This window comes from Monodon monoceros, unplaced genomic scaffold (assembly GCF_005190385.1).
Source record: "Monodon monoceros isolate NGI ecotype Baffin Bay Population unplaced genomic scaffold, NGI_Narwhal_1 Super_Scaffold_5, whole genome shotgun sequence".
Lineage (NCBI taxonomy): Eukaryota > Metazoa > Chordata > Mammalia > Artiodactyla > Monodontidae > Monodon > Monodon monoceros.
The window spans coordinates 32,727,525-32,748,682 of NW_021703782.1; the positions used below are offsets into that span (position 1 = coordinate 32,727,525).

The following is a 21,158-nucleotide window of genomic DNA, read 5'->3' on the forward strand; positions in this document are numbered from 1 at the left end:
CTGGCCTGAGGACAAGAGAGGGGCTTGGTTCAGGGCTGCAAGCTCCAGATCCCTACAGCAAACTTAAGGTTCGGGTGGGACTGTGAGGTGAGATGAGCCCAAGCCAGCAACCGAGGGCAGAGGAATGGCTGGATGACAGGCCTGGGGCCCCAGAGAAGGATAAGGATAACAACTCCTCTCACCATCTCAGGTCCTTTCCTGGGGACTGCATCTACATCTAAGCTCCACTTCCTTCCAGGTTCTCTTGGTGCCTCCCTCTCATGCCCCCACCTCCACCCCATAGGCTCAGACACCTGCACCCTAGTGTACGACAGGGATTTCCTGTCATCTTCCTGCTCTGAAAGTAGCTATTTCCAGCCCTGACTTTATGTCCAGCCAGGTATCTACCTCCGGCAAAGTCCCCACTCTTTCCTTCCCTTCCTTTAGAGCCCCTAACTTAGGTTCTAAGCCCCAGGAGCAAGTAAGGAGGTCCCAATGCCTCCAGTATGGAACATCTCCCTGAGGCCGGTCTACCACTACAGGGTCAAGTTCAGAGGTAGGGACTTAGGGTAGATCCTAGGAAGAGCTTCCCAAATTGAGGAAAGGCAGTTGAGGATGGGACCTAAAGCGGCTGTGGACACCATCTAACAAACAAGAGGCCCTCATGATGGCACAAACAAGGGGAATGGGGCAGTATGTCCTGGGAGAGAGAGGGAACGTAAGATTTTAGAAGAGGAAACTTCATAGTCCCCAACTCTTCCCTGTCATGTTCTCCCTCATTCCACAAGCTGTGCCAGGGTAGAAAGTCCTCCTCTCAGGAAGACTGGGGGTACATCATCCCAGCTTCCTCTTCCCCCAGACCACCTTTGTTCCCTTCCACTGGCTCTGAGCCCATCTGGAATTTGGGATGGGGAGCCAAATAGGCCCAGGTGGCTCTCCCAGCCCCACCCTACCAAATTCTTGGAAGTACCTGGACAGCTTGGTAAAAATACAGATAAATATATACAGCTTGGTAAAAATACAGATCCTTTGGCCCTATTCTGAGATTCTTTTAAGATGGTCTGGGGTGGTACCTCTAATTCTGTATTTTTAATAAGCTCCTTGAGTGATTCTGAAGTGCAGCCAAGTTTGGAAACAGTGTAAACAATCTAATATGATATGACTCTGGAATCATATACATGTCCCCCCAAGTCCATGCTATCCCACCTCTCTGGGAACTCTTCAGAGATAGGCTGCTCACTACTTACTTAGCCACTTCCACAAAAGGTAGGGCAGGTGTGGAAGGGGAGATTTTAGAGATGGGAATTAAAAGCTTTCTCATGCCAGGATTTGCCATAAGACCAGGTAAAAGACGCAAGAAATCTTATCTCCTTGTTTTTTCCCAGTCCTTTTCCAGGAATGCCAGCCAACTTGCCAACTGGGGCACTCCCTGCCCTGCTTAAGGTCTCAGCCTGTTGTAAAACCGCAGACTCAAGATCTCAATTATCTCTCTTCTAATTCACCCAGGTTCCAGCCCCTTTGTTCTGTGGGCCTTGGGAAGGCCCATACCACATCCTCATCCCCATCCCAACAATATCCCCACCTCCAATCCCCATCCCCTCTGCATCCCAACCTTCCCCAACAGCAACACCCCTATTATGGGCACAATCTTTCTATCACTATCTTGTACCTGGCCCATGCTGTCCTGACTGCATCCCTCCCAATCTGTCCTCTCTATATCTCCCTATGGTCTCACATTTCCATAAAGCTGGGGTGAGCCTGGTGGTGAGGGGCACGCTGGGTTTAGCACTCTGGGAACCAGATGGATTTTCCAGTCCTAACCTGGTGATCACAACTCTGGGGTTCTACACTGGTTTTAAACATAGATTCTAAGTCAGGACCTGATAATCCTCACACACTACACTCCAGCATAAATTCCAAATGGACGGCTTCCCTGGTGGCAGAGTGGTTAAGAATCTGCCTGCCAATGCAGGTGACACAGGTTCAAGCCCTGGTCCAGGAAGATCCCACATGCTGCAGAGCAACTAAGCCTGTGCGCCACAACAACTGAGCCTGCGCTCTAAAGCCCACAAGCCACAACTACTGAGCCTGCGTGCCACAACTATTGAAGCCTGCGTACCTAGAGCCCATGCTCTGCAACAAAAGAAGCCACCACAATGAGAAGCCCATGCACCACAACAAATAGTAGCCCCCGCTCGCTGCAACTAAAGAAAGCCTGCACAGCAACAAAGACCCAGTGAAGCCAAAATTAAATAAATAAATAAATGTTTAAAAATTCCAAATGGATAAAAGATTTAAAATGTTAGAAATTAAATACAGGAATGACAGCATGAAAAATGTCAGACTAGAAAGCTCTAGGGTCAGTCCCTCCACCGAAGCAACCACTGAGCTGAAAAGAGCAATTTGAATCACCTATTTCAGAATTCTGGAACCTAACTGGGCACATAACAATCAGGGGAGTGCTTGATGAAGGCAGAGGATGTTGATCTTTCATAAGAGAACATCATGCATGAACTAGCTACTAGTCAATGCTGTAGGGACGGCAGCCCACATTCCCGGAGTGGCTGGCTGGTGGCAGAGAACCTTGTCCTCCAAATATTGGGGGTTTTACATTTTGGTTGGTCTGGGGGTTCCCGGAGAGATAGGTGCAGATGCTTGCCTTGGTTTTAGCCCTTTGGGGCTGCAGTAGCTTCCACAGTGGCATATACCAGAATATTTAAGGGGACATAACTCTTTTGTGGGAGAGGGGGAGAGAAATCTTTATCAGGTCATTGGCTGACCACAGAAGTAAGAGAACAGAAACCTCAGGGACCACACACAACAAAGAATACACTTGGCAAAACTTATTTGGAAAAGTCAAAATGGACAGCTACAGCCCTCAACAAGTAAATATCTGAAACCCCTAAGGAGTAGAAGAATCAGATTTCCAAAGACACTACATTTTAATACTCAGAATGTATAGTTCTCAACAAAAAATTAACAAAGCATACAAAGAAACAGGGAAGTATGATCCATTCACAGGAAAAAAAAGAATTTGACAAAAACCATCCCTAAGGAAGCCCACACATTGGACATATTAGATGAAGACTTTAAATTAACTGTCTTAAATATGCTCAAAGAGCTGAAGGAAACCATGGGCAAACAACTAAATTCTAGAGCCAAAAATACAATAACCAAAGTGAAAAAATTCACTGAGGGAGTTCAACAACAAATTTGAGAAGGCAGAAGAAAGAATCAGCATACTTGAAGATAAGGCAATTAAAGTTATTGAGTCTGAGGAGCAGGATAAAAAGATAAAGAAAAACGAACAAAGTCTGAGAGACCTATGGGATATCATCTAACATACTCACCACAGGAGTCCCATGAGAGAGAGAACAGAGCATAAAAAAAGTTTTTGAAGAAATAATGGCTGAAAACATCCCAAATCTGATGAAGGCATGAATATACATATCCACAAAGTTCAAAAAATTCTAAGCAGAATAAACTCAAAGAGATCCATACCAAAACACATTATCGTCAATTTGTTGAAACCCAAAGATAATCTTGAAATTTTGAAAGCAGAGGAGAGAAGTGACTCACTACATACAAGGTATTCTCAGTAATATTAACAGTTGATTTCTTCTCTGAAACTATGGAGGCCAGAAAGCAGTAGGATGATATATTTAAAATCTTGAAAGAAAAAACTATCAAACAAGAATTCTGTATCTGGAAAAACCATCCTTCAAGAATTAAGGAAAAATTAAGACATTTCCAGATAAACAAAAGTACAGGAAGTTCATTACCAGTAGACTTGCCTATGAGAAATGCTAAAGGGAATCCTTCAGGATGAAAGGACAGGACAATAAATGGTAACCTGAAGCAATACAAAAAAACAAAGACCTCTGGCAAAGATAACCACATAGGTAAATATAAAAGATAGTATATTATATTTTTGGTTTATAACTCCTCTTTTTTTCCTTTGAGAATTAAAAGGCATAAATAATAATTATAAATTGATGTTAATGGGTACACAATATATAAAGATGTAATCTGTGACAATAACTATATAAAGGAGGTAGAACTAAGATGTATAGGAGCAGAGTACTATTTGTTTGTACTATTGGAACAAAGTTGGTATTATTCAAACTAGATTATTATAAGTTTAAGATGTTAATTTCAATCTCCAAAGTAACTACTAAGAAAATGACTTAAAAATATACAGAAAAGGAAAAAGAAGGGAATCAAAATGGTACACTAAAAAGATCAACTGAATACAAAGAAAGGCAGTAATGGAGGAAATGAGGAACAAAATCATATAAGACATACAGAAAACAAATAGCTAACTGACAGAAATAAATCCTTCCTTATAAGTGATTTAAATAAAAGAGTCACGAGTATGAAATGTACAGTGTCAATATAATCAATAATTATGTAATATTTTGTATGGTGACAGATGGTAACTAGACTTATTGTGGTGATCATTTTGAAATGTATAGAAATAGTTCCTGCACCAGGAACTAACATAGTGTTGTAGGTCAGTTGTAATTCAAAAAAAAACTCATAGAAAAAGAGACTGGATTTGTGGTTACCAGAGGTGGGGGTGTGGGAAGGGGGGATTGGATGAGGGTATTCAAAAGGTACAAAATTTCAGTTATATTAATTATGTTGTACATCACATAACTGCATAACATATACAACACTATATGTTGTATATGAAAGTTGTTAAGAGTAAATCCTAAGAGTTCTCATCACAAAGAAAAAAATTTTTTTCTATTTCTTTAATTTTGTATCTATATGAGATGATGGGTATCCAGTAAACTATTTGTGGTAATCGTTTCATGATGTATGTAAGTCAAATCATTATGCTGTACACCTTAAACTTATACAGTGCTGTATGTCAATTATATCTCAATGAAACTGGAAGAAAAAATAAACAACATGAAAAAATAAAGTAAATGAGTTCAACTCTCTAATTAAAAGGCAGAGATTATCAGAATGGATAAAAAAAGAAAAGCATGATCCATCTATATGCTATCTACAAGAGACTAACTTGAGATACAAATACAGAGCTTTAAAGTAAAAGGATGGAAAACAATATCCCATGCAACTAGTGACCAAAAGAGAGCTGTGGTAGCTATATTACTGTCAGACAAAATACACTTTTTGTCAAAAAAGGTTATAAGAGACCAAAAGGACATTATATATTGATAAAATGTTTGATACAGCAAGATACAAAAATTATAAACAACTGACAGCCAAGCCTCATAATATATAAAGCAAAAATTGACAGAATCAAAGAGGAGAGTTGACAGTTCTACAATAATAGTTTTAGAATTTAATATCTCACTTTCAATAATAGATAGAATAACTAGACAGAAGATCAAGAAGGAAACAGAGAACTTGAGCAACACTATAAATGAATTAGACCTAATAGATATACACACCAAAAACACTCTGCCCAAAAAAAAAAAAAAAAAAAAAAAAACACTCTGCCCAACAACAGGAGAATACGTATTCTTCTGAAGTTCCCATGGAACGTTCTCTAGGATAGACGATATGATAGGCCACAAAACAAGTCTAAATAAAATTTTAAGACTGAAATCATACAGAGTATCTTTTCTGATCACAATAGAATAAAACTAGATATCAGTAACAAAAGGAAAAGTGAAAAATTCAGAAATATATGGAAATTGAACAACACACTCAAACGATGCATCAAAGAAGAAATCACAAGGCAAATTAGAAAATACTCTGAGACAAATGAAAACAAAAACATAATATACCAAAACTTTTGAGATCCAGTGAAAGCAGTGCTAACAGGAAAATTTATAGCTGTAAATGTTTACATTTAAAAAAGATTTCAGGGACTTCCCTGGTGGTCCAGTGGTAAAGAATCCACCTTACAATGCAGGGGACACGGGTTCAATCCCTGGTCAGGGAACTAAGATCCCACATGCCACAGGGCTACTGAGCTTGCGCACCTCAACTAGAGCCCGCACACCACAATTATACAGCCCACTCACCGTGGAGCCTGTGAGCCACAACTAGAGAGAGAAAAACCCACACACCACAATTAGAGAGAAGCCTGCGTACCACAATTAAGATCCTGAATGCCACAACTAAGACCCAATGCAGCCAAAAAATAAATAAAATAGATAAATAAATAATAAATAAATCTTTTAAAAAAAGAAAGAAAATACTTTGAGACAAATGAAAACAAAAACATAATATACCAAAACTTTTGAGATTCAGTGGAAACAGTGCTACGAGGAAAATTTATAGCTGTAAATGTCTACATTTAAAAAGAAGATTTCAGGTACTTCCCTGGTGGTCCAGTGGTAAAGAATCCACCTTTCAGTGCAGGGGACGTGGGTTCAATTCCCTGGTCAGGGAACTAAGATCCCACATGCCGCAGGGCAACTAAGCCCATGCGCCACAACTACTGAGCTTGTGCACCTCAATGAGAGAGTCCACGTGCCACAAACCACAGAGCCCACATGCTCTGGACCCCGAGTGCCATAACTACAGAGCCCACGTGCCCTGCACACCACAACAAGAGAGAAAACCCACACACCACAACTAGAGAGAAGCCTGCGCACTGCAATGAAGAGCCCAAGCCGCAATAAAAAGATCCCGCACGCCTCAGCAAAGACCCTGTGTGCCACAACTAAGACCCAATGCAGCCAAATAAATAAATAAATAAAAAGATTTCAAACCAATAACCTAACTGTACACTTTAAGAGATTAGAAAAAGTCAATAAAACCAAACCCAAAAATAGCAGAAAGAAGGAACTAATACAGATTAAAGCAGAGACAAATGAAATAGAGAATACAAAAAATAGAGAAAAATAAACAAAACAAAAAGATGGTTCTTTGACAAGATCGACAAAACTGACACAATTGAGGTTAGACTGACTAAGGAAAAAGAAAGAAGATTCAAATTAGTAAAATCAGAAATGAAACTGGGAGCATTACTACAATTTCATAGACATGAAAAGTGTTATGAGAGGATACTATGAACAATTGTACATCAACAAATTGGGTAATCTAGATGAAATGGATAAAGTCCAGAAACACAAAAATTATCAAAACTTACTCAAGAATAAATAGAAAATCTAAATAGATCTATAACAAGTAAGGAGATTCAATCAGTAATGAAAACATCCCAACAAAGAAAAACCCAGGACCAGATGACTTCACTAGTGAATTCCACCAAATATTTTTTTTCTTCCAAACATTTAAAGAAGAATTAGCATCAATCCTTCTCAAACTCTTCCAAAAAATTGAAGAGGAGGAAACATTCCCTAACTCATTTTATGAGGGCAGCATTACCCTGATACCAAAGCCAGACAAGGACACTACAAGAAAATTAAAGTGCAGGTCAATATCCCTGATGAACATAGGCGTAAAAAGTCTCAACAAAATACTAGAAAACCAAAGTCAACAGCAGATTAAAAGAGTCATACATGGCGATCAAGTGAGATTTATTCCAGGGATATGAGGATGGTTCAACATCCACAAATCAATCAATGTGATACACCACATTAACAAATTGAAGAATAAAAATCATATGATCATCTCAATGGATGAAGAAAAAGCATTTGACAAGTTTTAACACCCATTTATGATAAAAACTCTCAATAAAGTGGGTATAGAAGGAACGCACTTCAACATAATAAAAGCCATGTATGACAAGCCTTCAGCTAACATCATACTCAAATGTGAAAAGCTGAAAGCTTTTCTCATATGATTAAGAACAAAAGACGAGTGTTTATTATCACCACTTCTATTCAACTTAGGACTAGAAGTCTTAGCCAGAGCAATTAGGCAAGAAAACTTATATATGTACATAAAATCCCAAACACTTCACCAAAAAACTGTTAGAACATAAGAAACAAATTCAGTAAATTTGCAGAATACAAAATCAACATACAAAAACCAGTTGCATTTCTATACACTAACAGCAAACTATCTGGAAAAAAATTAAGAAACAATCCCATTTACAACAGCATCAATAACAATAAAATACTTAGGAATAAATTTAACCAAGGAGGTGAAAGACCTATACACTGAAAACTATAAGACACTGATGAAAGAAACTGAAGACACAAATAAATGGAAGGATATCCTGTGCTCTTGGATTGGCATATTAATATTGCTAAAATGTCCATAACTACCCAAAGTGACCTACAAATTCAATGCAATCACTATCAAAATTCCAATTGCATTTTTTCACAGAAACAGAAAAAATCCTAAAATTCATGTAAAACCCAAAAGACCCCAAATAGCCAGAGTAATTTTGAGAAAGAAAAGCCAAGGGGCTTCCCTGGTGGCGCAGTGGTTAAGAATCAGCCGGCCAATGCAGGGGACATGGGTTCAAGCCCTGGCCCAGGAAGATCCCACATGCCGCGGAGCAACCAAGCCCATGCGCCACAACTACTGAGCCTGTGCTCTAAAGCTCGCGTGCCACAACTACAGAGCCCACATGCCACACTACTGAAGCCCACGCGCCTAGAGCCCATGCTCTGCAACAAGAGAAGCCACTGCAATGAGAAGCCCACACACTGCAACAAAGAGTAGCCCCCACTCACCACAACCAGAGAAAGCCCAAACACAGCAACAAAGACCCAATGCAGCCAAAAATAAACATTAATTAATTAATTAGTTTTAAAAAAAAAAGAAAAACCAAGCTGGAGGCATCATGCTTCCTGATTTCAAACTATATTACTAAGCTACAATAATCAAAACAGTATGGTACTGGCATGAAAACAGACACATAGACCAGTGGACTAGATTACAGAGCCCAGAAATAAACCCATGCATATACGGTCAACCAATCTTTGAAAGGGGATCAAGAGCACAAAATGGGGAAAGGATAGTCTTTTCAAAAAATGGTGTTGGGGCTTCCCTGGTGGCACAGTGGTTAGGAATCCGCCTGCCAATGCAGGGGACACGGGTTCAATCCCTGGTCCAGGAAGATTCTACATGCTGCGGAGCAACTAAGCCCGTGAGCCACAACTACTGAGCCTGCGTGCCACACCTACTAAAGCCCACATGCCTAGAGCCCATGCTCTGCAACAAGAGAAGCCACTGCAATGAGAAGCCTGTGCACTGCAACAAAGAGTAGCCCCCGTTCACTGCAACTAGACAAAGCCCATGCACAGCAATGAAGACCCAACTCAGCCAAAAATAAAATAAATTAAATAAATTAAGAAAAAGAATGGTGTTGAAAAAAATGGATAGCTACATGTACAAGAATGATACTGGACCCCTACTGTACACCACTCACAAAAATTCAAATTAAAAACTTAAATGTAAGACCTAAAACCATAAAACTCCTAGAAGAAAACACAGAAGAAAATCTCCTTGGCATCAGTCTTGGCAATGATATTTTTGGATATAACAAAGGCAGAAATAAACAAGTAGGAGTACATCAAACTAAAAAGCTTCTGTATACTCTTTCCCTGCCTCTGCTGAGTAACTCAGAGGTGGAGGTTGGGGTACATTCAAGATTCAGTTCCACCCATTACCCACCACCATGGCCGAGGAAGGCACTGGTGCTGGAGGTGCAATGGACGTTAATACTGTTTTGCAAGAGGTGCTGAAGACCACCCTCATCCGCAATGGCCTGGCACATGGAATTTGCAAAGCTGCAAAGTGTTAGACCAGTGCCAAGCCCATCTTTGGGTGCCTGCATCCAACTGTGATGAGCCTGTATAAGTCAAGTTGGTGGAGGCCCTCCATGCTAAACATCAAATCAACCTAATTAAGGTTGACGACAGCAAGGAACTAGGGGAGTGGGTAGGACTCTGTAAAACTGACAGAGAGGGAAAACCCTGTAAAGCAGCTGGTTGCAGTTGTGTGGTGGTTAAGGACTATGGCAAAGATTCTCAGGTCAAGGATGTCATCAAGAAGTACTTCAAATGCAAGAAATGAACAAATTAAAGACTTGGCTCTTTAAAATAAATAAATAAATAAGCAAGTTTCTACACAGCAAAAGAAACAATCAACAAAAAGAAAAGGCAACCTAGGGACAGAGGAAATAGGAGAAAATATTTACAAACCATATATCTGATAAGGGGTTAATACCTAAAATATATAAGGAACTCCTACAACTCAATAGCAAAACAAACAAAAAAATCTGACTAAAAACTGGGAAAATGACCTGAATAGATAGTTTTCCAAAGAAGACATTCAAACAGCAAATGGGTATATGAAAAGATGCTCAACATCAATAATCATCAGGGAAATGCAAATCAATACCACAGAGATATCACATCACACCTGTTAGGATAGCTATTATCAAAAAGATAAGGGATAAGAAATGCTGGAAAAGGTGTGGAGAAAATGGGAACACTTTTGCATTGTTGGTGAGAATGTATATTTGTACAGCCATAATGGAAAACAGTATGGAAGTTCCTCAAAAAATTAAAAAAGAAATACCATACGATCCAGCAATCCCACTTCTTGGCATATATCCAAAGGAAACGAAATCACTACCTCAAAGTGATATCTATACTCCCTTGTTCCTTGCATCATTATTCACAAGAGCCAAGCTATGGAAACAACCTAAGTGTCTGTTAATATAATAGATGAATGGATAAAGAAGATGTGAGAGATATATATATATATACACACAATAGAATATTATGCAGCCATAAGAAAAAGAAGGAAACCCTGCCATTTGTGACAACATGGATGAACCTGGAGGGCATTATGCTAAGTGAAATAAGTCAGAGAAACACAAATACTGTATGGTATCACTTACATGTGGAATAAAAAAAAGGTCCAAACACAGAGAAATAGAGAGTAGAATGGTGGTTGCCAGGGGATGGGGGTGGGGAAAATGGGGAGATGTCTATCAAAGGGTACAAACTTTCAGTTATAAAATGATTAAGTTCTGAGGATCGAACGTACAGCATGGTGACTGTAGTTAATAATACTGTATTGTGTACTTGAAATTTGCTAAGAAAGTAGATATCAAGCATTCTCACTACAAAAAAAAAGGAAAAGGTATAGCTATGTGAAGTGATGGAGGTGTTAATTAACTTGATTGTGGTAATTATTTCACAACGTATACATATATCAAATCATCACGTTGTATATTTTAAATATATACAATTTTGTCAATTATACCTCAGTAAAGCTGGGGGAAAAACATAAGGGGAAATCTTCATGGCCTTGGATTTGGCAATGGTTTCTTAAATATGACACTAAAAACACAGGCAACCGAAGAAAAATAGATAAACTGAATTTTAAAATTTTGTGCATCACAGGACACTATCAAGAGAGTAAAAAGATGGAACTGGAGGAATCAGGCTCCCTGACTTCAGACTATACTACAAAGCTATAGTAATCAAGATAGTATGGTACTGGCACAAAATCAGAAATACAGATCAATGGAACAGGATAGAAAGCCCAGAGATAAACCCACACACCTATAGTCACCTAGTCTATGACAAGGGAGGCAAAAATATACAATGTAGAAAAGACAGACTCTTCAATTAAGTGGTGCTGGGGAAATTGGACAGCTACATGTAAAAGAATGAAATTAGAACACTCCCTAACACCACACACAAAAATAAACTCAAAATGGATTCAAGACCTAAATGTAAGGCCAGACACTAAAAAACTCTTAGAGGAAAACAGAGGCAGAACACTCTGACATAAATCACAGCAAGATTTTTTTTGACCCACCTCCCAGAGTAATGAAAATAAAAACAAATGGGATCTAATGAAACTTAAAAGCTTCTGCACAGCAAAGGGAACCATAAACAAGACGAAAAGACAACCCTCAGAATGGGAGAAAATATTTGCAAATGAAGCAACCGACAAAGGATTAATCTCCAAAATATACAAGCAGCTCATGCAGCTCAATATCAAAAAAACAAGCAACCCAATCCAAAAATGGGCAGAAGACCTAAATAGACATTTCTCCAAAGAAGGCATACAAACCATAGATGGCCATAGATGGCCAACAAACACATGAAAAGATGCTCAACATCACTAATTATTAGGGAAATGCAAATCAAAACTACAATGAGGTATCACCTCACACGAGTCAGAATGGCCATCATCAAAAAATCTACAAACGATAAATGCTGGAGAGGGTGTGGAGGAAAGGGAACCCTCATGTACTGTTGGTGGGAATGTAAACTGATACAACCACTATGGAAAACAGTATGGAGCTTCCTTAAAAAACTAAAAATAGAACTACCGTATGACCCAGCAATCCCACTACTGGGCATATACCCTGAGAAAACCGTAATTCAAAAAGACACATGCACCCAAATGTTCATTGCACTATTTACAATAGCCAGGATATGGAAGCAACCTAAATGTCCAACAACGGAGGAATGAATAAAGAAGAGGTGGTACATATATACAATGGAATATTACTCAGCCCTAAAAAGGATCAAAATTGGGTCATTTGTAGAGACGTGGATGTACCCAGAGAGTGTCATACGGAGTGAAGTAAGCCAGAAAGAGAAAAACAAATATCATATATTAACACATATATGTGGAATCTAGAAAAATGGTATAGACGATCTCACTTGCAAAGCAGAAATAGAGACAGAAACGTAGAGAACAAATGTATGGATACCAAGGTGCAAAGGGAGGTGGGTGGGAGGAATTGGGAGATTGGGATTGACACATACACACTATTGATACTATGTACAAAATAGACAACTAATGAGAATGTACTGTATAGCACAGGGAACTCTACTTAATGCACTGTGGTGACCTAAATGGGAAGGAAATCCAAAAAAGAGGGGATATATGTATATGTATAGCTGATTCATTTTGCTGTACAGTAGCAAATAACACAACATTGTAAAGCAACTGTACTCCAATGAAAATTTTAAAAGAGAGTGAAAAGACAACCCACAGAATGGGAGGAAATATTTGCAAATCATATATTTGATAAGGGTCTGTTATCCAGAATGTACCAAGAACTCTTACAATTCATTAGTCAGATTTGTATTTTAGGAACAGTCCTCAGCCTGCTTGAAGGAACAGGAGAGTGTGGAGCCTGGAGTGAAACAAGGAGGCAATCACAGTGTTCCAGAGGAGAGGTGGTAAGGCCTGCACCAAGACAGTGGCTGGGGATAGAAGGAGGGCCTTTCAGGGACTTCCCTGGTGGTCCAGTGGTTAATAAGAATCCACGCTTCCACTGCAGGGGGCGCAGGTTCGATCGCTGGTCAGGAAACTAAGATCCCGCATGCCACCTGGCACAGCCAAAAAAAATTAAAATTAAAAAAATTTTTAATTTTTTAAAAAAAAGGAGAGCCTCTCAGATTCAACTAATATTGAGGAGGTAGACTCAGGCAGCTTGGGGGACTGAATGGCTGTGTGAAGTTTTCATTTCCGCATACTAGTGAGGCTGGTTGCCAGGACAGGATCTGTCTTTCAGGAAGGAAAAGGAGGGAGATCCCTATACTTGCCTGGACAGAGTAGCTGGGGATGAGGGAAGTGAAAGTGTCTGCCTGCATAAATAGGCGGCACACCAGTCCCAGCCCACACACGGACCCCCAGTTTGGAGCTCTCCACCTCGCCCGAGCTCTACCGTGGCCATGGCTCAGTCGCTGATTCTGAGCATCCTTGTCCTAGTTCTGGCCTTCTGCATCCCCCAGACCCAAGGTATCAAGGAGGGAGTTGCCTAGGATGGGGGCAAGGGGGTGGAGAGGCCGGGGTAGGAGCCTCCAAGCAGCCCCTCACTCCCTGTGAACCCCACCTGCAGGCAGCGATGGAGGAGCACAGGACTGTTGCCTCAAGTACAGCCTAAGGAAGATTCCCACCCACGTTGTCCGCAGCTACCGGAAGCAGGAACCAAGCCTGGGTTGCCCCTTCCCAGCTATCCTGTAAGTGGGTACAAGGGGGTGGGTGCAGGCTGGCAGCTGAGTGGGAAGGCATGATGGACAAGACTAAGACAGGCTCGCTAACCCCTGAACCCTAGGTTCTCACCTCGGAAACGCTCTCAGCCAGAGCTCTGTGCAGACCCTAAAAAGGCCTGGGTGCAGACGCTGATGCAGCGCCTGGACAAGCCAGCAGCCCCATGGAAACCAGCCCAGGACTGTAAGAAGGACAAGCGGGCCACCAAGTCTGGCAAGAAGGGAAAGGGCTCCAAAGGCTGTAAGAGGTAAGGAAGCTAAAGGGACGGGGGGTGGGAAGTGAAGGGGAGCCTTGATCATCCCCTCAAAGCCCTCTTCTGCCCTCTCAGGACTGAGACCCCAAAAGGGCCATAGCCCAGTGACGAGCCTGGAGCCCAGGAGGTCCCCACCAGTCTCATCAGGGCTTGGAGCCCCAGCCCAAGGGACAAGAAGTGGGCTAGGAGAGAAGGAGGACTCAGGGGGCCCAGAGCAGCCACCCCATGCTGGCCTCACCTCACGCCTTCTCCAGCTTCAACCACCCCTTCTGTATACCCACCCTACCCTGCACGGCTGAGCTGCCCACATCAGGCCAGGCCTAGAGAGGCAGAGAAGGGAAAGTCCCATAGGAAATGTGAGAGGTGGCAGCAGGACTGTCCCCTCTGAGGAAAGGTCACCCAGGGCCCTGGACCTGACCGTGCTCCACACTGCACCCACCTCGTCTTTGTAAATATGATTTATACCTAACTGAATAAACAGCCATTCTGGCCTTCCTCCCAAGTATCTGTTCCTGTGTGTTTGTGTCCACAGAGAAGCCACTGTCACCACAGGGTGGAGTCACACACTCTGGGGTCCTGGCCAAGAGCTCAGGCTGGCAAATTCTATATCCTCACCCACCCCAAGAGTTTCCTTGCTTCCCAGGTGCCCAGACCTGTGGGCAGTAAAAGGGAGGCTGACAGGCAGGGTGGGACCTGGGCTGCCCCTGGTTTCTGAGAAATCCCTGCCAATGAAGAGACAGTGGATCCCAGGCACATGTCCCCAACAGCTCCGTAGGCCTCTGAGACCCTGAAGAGATCCCTTCCCTGATGCCGCCCAGCATTCTTTCACTCCCAGCTTCACCGGGGACTGCCTCCCCTTTCCTTGGGGTCTACTGGAGGGAGGCAGGAGCCTGGGCCTGCCTGTAACACAGGTGAACACAAGTTCTACTGAAACCTGCCCTACGCAGAGTTCCAGCCCTGGGAGCCCTCGAGAGCCCCTATCTCCTCCCAAAGACCCCAGAGGACTCCCTTCCGCCCTGACCAGTGAAGCGGGGTCTATGACCTCTCCTTATTGTTTGATGGGACTATGTGCTCTTTATTCCTGAGTTCTCTATTCCTCCCTCAGCTTCCTTCCAGTTGGGAAAGCATCCTCCCCTTCCCTTTTCTCCTTTCTCCCCTAGGTGGGGCCTGGGGGCACTTTAGCCCCTTTAACCTCTTGAGGCCAAGGAATAAGTCTCCAATGGCAGGAATTTGGAACCTCAGAACTCAGATTTAAATTAGTCTCCTCTCCAAGAAGGCTCCAGTCTAACTCTCCTCTACCTCTCCCTCCCCAGAGCAGAGATCCTCCAATTCCCCACTTCGCCCTTAGGCTAGGAGAGAGAGGACCATTAGATGGGGCCAGGCTACATGGGAAAGAAGGGAACAGATCCTGGGAGAGGGGCAAGGAACTAGAGGTGGTTGCCACCACCTTCTCCTTCCACCGGGGCCTGAGCATGCCACAGCACTTACCGCTTATTATAGTCATTAAAATATTTGCTCTCTGCTCCTTCCGAGTACAGTGAAGACAGGGGCTGCTCCCTACCTATCATCATGCGGCCGGTGTGATCTTAGTCTACAAACTCAGATGTTCAAGATTTACTGTACTTTAAAATGTTCTTTCAGGAGTTCCCTGGCAGTCCAGGGGTTAAGACCCGGCACTTCCACTGCCAGGGCCGGGGTTCAATCCCTGGTCAGGGAACTAAAATCCTGCAAGCCGCATGGCATGGCCAAAATATAAAATAAAATGTTCTTTCAATGAACCTACTCCAAGCCCCTGCACCGGAGCGTTGGCATTCTTGGGGTCCCATCTGCCAAGGACTGTGCAAAGGTCAAAGAAACAGCAAGGCACAGGAGAGGCTTCCTACATGCCCTCTACATCATCCCATCATTGGACATCAGTCTCACCAGTGAATGCTTTGGCCCCTGTGTTCCCAGCAGGTATGACTCCCCGGGTCCTGGACTCTCAAACTCTTAGCTCTGTGCCACATTTGAGCCATGGGAGCTCAGCTATGAGAGCCTCCGGGCTTGGACCTAGCTTCCCCAGACATCTCCCCAGAGCCATCTACTCAGGTGGCTTGCTTGCTTCATCCCAGTCAAGGATTAAAGCCCACTGCGCATACTGGCTGGACATACACACCAATCCCCTCCACAGTCTTCAAGAACTCTCTCCAAAACCCTCCCTCTTCCCAGTCCCTCCAAGGTATAACCTCTTCCCAGGTTTGCTTTAGACTTTTACAAAGGCAGAAGGGACTCTAATATCAGGGTGCTACTACTCTCAGCCCTACCAAAACCCTCGCTTGCTCTAAAGAGAAAAGAAAATCATCAGCAAAAAGAGAAAAAAAGGAAAACATAGGCAAAACAAAACAAAACTTCGTATTTCACTAAATTATCCTGCCACACTGCATAGCTGGTATTTGCCTCAAGCCCTACCCTGATTAGCATGCAATATAATATCTATCTTATCAGAGAATGAGTCCCTACTCTCCTTTTCTGCCTTCATCTTTGACAATACTGTCCTGTTCTTTCTTCTTGCTGTAAGATCCATAATTCAAAAAAATCAAATAATACATACTCATGGTTTAAAAAAATCAGAAAGTACCAAAAGGCTTATTCTGAACAACCATTTCCTGCAACTTTTAAGCTACTTCCTCTAGGACTTAGTGCCATATGTCTAAATACTTTGTTCATACCTCTGTTTCTTCATTTAACTATTTTTAAAGTTATCAACTGAGGGACTTCCCTGGTGGTACAACGGTTAAGACTCCACGTTCCCAATGCAGAGGGCCCAGGTTCGATCCCTGGTTAGGGAACTAGATCTCACATGCATGCCGCAACTAAGAGTTCATATGCCACAACTAAGGAGCTGGTGAGCCACCACTAAGGAGCCTACCCGCTGCAACTAAGACCCGGCGCAACCAAATAATTAAATTTTTTTTTAAGTTACCTAGTGACTTCCTATTATAAAAAGTGGAGATTTAGCTCTCTTACGAACCCTCTTCTCCTGTCACCCTAGCCTCTAAATATAGCTATACCACTATATTTAGACAATGATCAGAATTTACATTATGATGACCAGGTAAATGTTGTTCACTGCAGAGCAAAGTAGCGTACTGTGCTTACTTTCCTTTTGTCACTGAGCTTTTTGTTTTTCCTAAAGATTCAAACTGTTCTTCCTTTATTTAAAATACCTCTACCTTCCCATTATCATAGCCTCAGTATTTTTCAAACACTTCATCATAGGATTAAAGACCTAATGTTTAAAATATGTGTTATAGAAGACAATATAGGTGAGGGTGGTTATAACCTTGAGGTAGAAAAAGAACTTGTTAAACATAAAACCATAAAACACAAACCACAGGGGGAAAGATCAACACCACCGAATTCAAAGACAAGTAGGAGTTCAGGGTAAAGATGGCAAATTAAACACAGGAATTTATTTTCACTCCTTCTTGAGCCCCAACTAAAACTAAAGTAAGTGTTTCTAAGGACTTCCCTGGTGGTCCAGTGGTTAAGAATCCGCTTTCCAATGCAGGGGACGTGGGATCGATCGGGGAACTAAGATCCCAAATGCCACAAGGCAACTAAGCCCGCGCTCCACAACTAGAGAGGCCACGCTCCACAACAAAGACCCAGCGCAGCCAAAAAATAATAATAATAATAATAAAATAAATAAAGTAAATGTTTCTGGTGTGTGTATACATTTGTAAAGGCATCAAATCACAAAGACCCAAATGGGAGGGGAGATAAAAGTAACTTTCCAGAAGATTGCTGTTTAGATAAGTAAATATTTCAGTAAAAATAAGTATAAAGCATAAAATGAAATTATAAAGTTGGAGGACTTCCAAATTGATGCTCATGCATACAGTAAAAAGAAATATTTTACTGAATACTAGTCTGCCAGTGTTCAACAGTAAGACAATTAATGGCTTTTACTAGAAATGTGAAAAGAAAACAATTCCAAAGATCAGTCATCCCCCACATTTACAAAACCATCATCAAACAAACATGAAAACTCACTGTAACCCCTGGAATTTCCTTTAACAGTAATTACTATCTTCTAACAATGTCACCCTCAGTGCCATTCAGAAAATTACTAATACCATGTTTTCAAATGATTTTAGCACTATCTCTTCCATGAAATGATAACACACCCACACACAATTACGAAATGGTGGGCCAGCTCCCTCTTGTCAGTGTTGCCTCAAAGTCTGAAGCCTTCTGCTTCCCCTGGCTCACTCCTTCTTTGTAAATCCTTTAAGGGCCTCTTTGACACAAATGTAAAGGATGGATGGGGCTAGTAAGAGCTCCCAAAATTACAGCTAATAGAAATGTCTTAACAACCTCAGTCATATGAACTGGAAACTAATTCCAAACTGAGCAACCAGATTTCTTAACACTTCTCTCCCTCCATGGTACCTGGGCCACATGTTCGCTAGCCACTATTTCATTCTTTACTCATCAGTCATTAGAGGGACATGATCACCAATGACAGGATATTTCTTTTGACATCTTCAAAAATGGGGTACTATGGGGCTACCAGCACAGCACCACTGACATATTTGGCATCTTCTGCCCAGCTTTATGGCACAAGAAGGTCAGGGGGACTGGGTCTATACTTGCTATTTATGAAAGCTCAAAATTAATTTGTTTCCTAGCTTTAATCATTTACCTGTGAAAATGTCTTCAGCTTCAACTGACCTCTTTTGTAAAGTTCTTTTTCTTTGCATGTCCAGGTGTTATTTATCCTTGTATTTGGGGACAAAGTGATGCTATTTTGTTAAAAATCATCAATGTATCTTTCCTTTGCCATCAATCTTGACCGATGAATTACCACTTTTATGGGTGTTGAAATTGCCAAGCCTTTTTCTAATGCCTATATTTGGTATTCTTCTAGCGGTGGCTCTTCTGCAGTTCCCCTACAGAGATTGTGTTAGCTAGCTATGTCAGGAAGCTGAAAACTTCATTTTCTTCAAGAAATCCATTTCCCAGTTGGTGGCAAACAAAAACACCCCAGGGAAACTCTGATGCCATGTTCTTGAAGACTTTTGTTCTTGAAGAGTCCTGGATTGTGATAGTAATAAATTTCAATCTAATATTAAATGAATAACCGAACTCCATCTGTGATTACCTGAGCAGCCGTTTCGGTTCAGCATACCCACAGCGGACGGGATGTTAAACTCCACTTGGCCTCATTGCCCGACTCCGCCACTAGGAGGCAGCATCGTCGTCGCGGTCCTCTGTCCTCCAAAGGCAAACAGGCTTGTGGGTTGAACACTACTGTTCTCATTTCCTTCATCTTTCTGGGATTTTTTTTTCCCCCTTTATTATTTGTCCTCAAATGTGTCTCATGCTAGACCAGGGGTCTAGAATTTTCCCATGTCCACTGATGAGCAGGACAAACTCGTTTTCCGTCCCTGTCCAGGTGAAAGCACTTCATCCTCCGGCACCGAGCGAGCGTCGCGCCGGGCACACAGTTAGGCTTTCAATAAACCTTGAAAGCAACCTAAAGGTTGAAAGAAACCTTTCTTAGAGCTGGCACCGTAATTACGTGGTTTAAGGAATCAATCGGGTGCGGGTTATTTATGTTGCGAAGGAAGTCCCGGAGGTAATGTGAACTTCCTTCAGCCTTTAAGACAAACATTGCTTCCTGTCTTCCACGTTGGGCGCCCTGGCCTCAGGATAAATTGGGAATACTTGGGGTGGGGAAGACAAATACTCACGGAAAAACACCGGCCTCCGGCCGCCCATGCGTCCCAGCCTGCCCAGCCGAGTACCCGCGGATTCAGGGGCCCGAGTGGCAGAGATTTGACGGGACAGCCGCTGTGCTCAGCCCTGGGTAATCGCCGCCCGGGCGCTTCCCGAGCCCACGCCGACCCAGGGTCCTGGAGCTGCGGGTCCCACCCGCAACCCGAGTCTCCCTTCTGCACGTTCCGCCCGTGTGCCGGGACCCGCGCGCTGGGACCCAGGGCCGGACCTTCGGCCTCGGGACCAGCTGGGGCCTGGAGCGGGTACAGCACCAGAGGCCGTGCCAGGCCCACGGACTTTGGGCCCAACGCCCTTCTCAGTCTCTCTGAGCAGCCCGCCGGGTCAGGGCCGCATCCCGCCCTTGCTAGAGCACCCCCCACCCGCCAGCGCCCACCCACCCCTCAGACAGAGCGGCGCCCACTCGAGCCTCCCTTCCCAGGCTGGTGCGCCCTCTGCAGGCCTAGGAGGGGAGACACATCAGGCACAGACGTGGACACAGAGCCACAGCTCTCGCTCTCTCACACACACACACACGCGGATGACGGGCACACCGGTCACGCTCAGCCCCAGGGACACAGCTCCTGATACTCACATTCATCCATTCAACAAACATTTATTAAGCATCTAATTGAGATGCTCTCCACAACCGTTTACTCCCTGGTACTCCCACTCCTACCATGGCCTTGGTTGACTTTCCTGGCCTCGCTGCTGCCTTACCTGCCTCGATGGCTAAAGTGCCCTCCACCCAAGATCTCCCACCCCTGCGGCATGGATTTGATCAGACCAGGGAGCATGAAGGCTGAGCGGGCTCCTTGGGAGAGTGTGGTGCCAAGATGAGCTGAACTGCCCCGAGCTGGGAGATTTGTCCAAAACTCACACTGAACCAGGAACCCCAAGAAGGCCACGTGGCTGAGAAGAGGGTGAACTAGGTAAAGCAGGTAGCACACTGAAGGATCTATGGGTGTGGTCAGAAACTGTTTCAAACCCACCTCCCTGGTCTCCACCACCCCACCACTGGATCATTTAAACCAATGGCTGGGGAGTTGGTGCCTTAAACCTTCCACCCACAGGGCCTATGCCCTCCGCCTTTTTGCCATGATAGAAGGTACCATCAGAACACCTGATGGCTGTCACCTTCCCCGATTCCTCTTCTTCTCCTTGATCTGTCAGTGTTAGGGAGCTCCAGGCCTTGGAACTTGACCCCTTCTATCTACACTCACACCCTTGATGACATCATTGTCTTATGGTTTTAAATACCATCCATATGTTCCCAAATTTTTATCTTCAGCTA

The 21,158-nt window shown here is 43.0% G+C and overlaps 1 protein-coding gene, 1 long non-coding RNA gene and 1 pseudogene across 3 annotated transcripts in view; 2 read left to right on the forward strand and 1 right to left on the reverse strand.

Moving 5' to 3' along the window:
- LOC114883779 overlaps positions 1-20,201 on the reverse strand; it is a 36,717-nt gene extending 16,516 nt beyond the window's left edge. Inside the window, exons 1-2 of the long non-coding RNA XR_003790672.1 lie at positions 19,843-20,201; positions 18,792-19,625 (exon numbers count right to left, since the gene is read on the reverse strand). This is a non-coding gene — a long non-coding RNA (uncharacterized LOC114883779). The remainder of the gene's footprint in view (positions 1-18,791; positions 19,626-19,842) is intronic.
- On the forward strand, positions 9,497-9,899 carry LOC114883777 (annotated as a pseudogene).
- CCL21 (C-C motif chemokine ligand 21) lies at positions 13,421-14,606 on the forward strand. Of its 2 annotated transcripts, none has more exons than XM_029201794.1 (4): positions 13,421-13,599; positions 13,700-13,820; positions 13,916-14,098; positions 14,161-14,606. In XM_029201794.1, the coding sequence occupies exons 1-4, from the start codon at positions 13,533-13,535 to the stop codon at positions 14,183-14,185; spliced, it is 396 nt and encodes a 131-aa protein (XP_029057627.1). In that variant the 5' UTR covers positions 13,421-13,532; the 3' UTR covers positions 14,186-14,606. The 2 variants fall into 2 exon arrangements, with proteins under 2 accessions (XP_029057627.1, XP_029057625.1); XM_029201792.1 differs by having other exon boundaries at positions 14,180-14,606.
- Positions 20,202-21,158: the final 957 nt, after the last annotated feature.

What these genes read in the sequence shown, in the direction of transcription:
- CCL21 (XM_029201794.1), top strand. Translation starts at nt 13,533, where the DNA reads ATGGCTCAGTCGCTGATTCTGAGCATCCTTGTCCTAGTTCTGGCCTTC. An exon ending in CTGCATCCCCCAGACCCAAG is followed by an intron (nt 13,600 to 13,699) that starts GTATCAAGGAGG and finishes CCCCACCTGCAG; the next exon opens with GCAGCGATGGAGGAGCACAG. An exon ending in TGCCCCTTCCCAGCTATCCT is followed by an intron (nt 13,821 to 13,915) that starts GTAAGTGGGTAC and finishes CCTGAACCCTAG; the next exon opens with GTTCTCACCTCGGAAACGCT.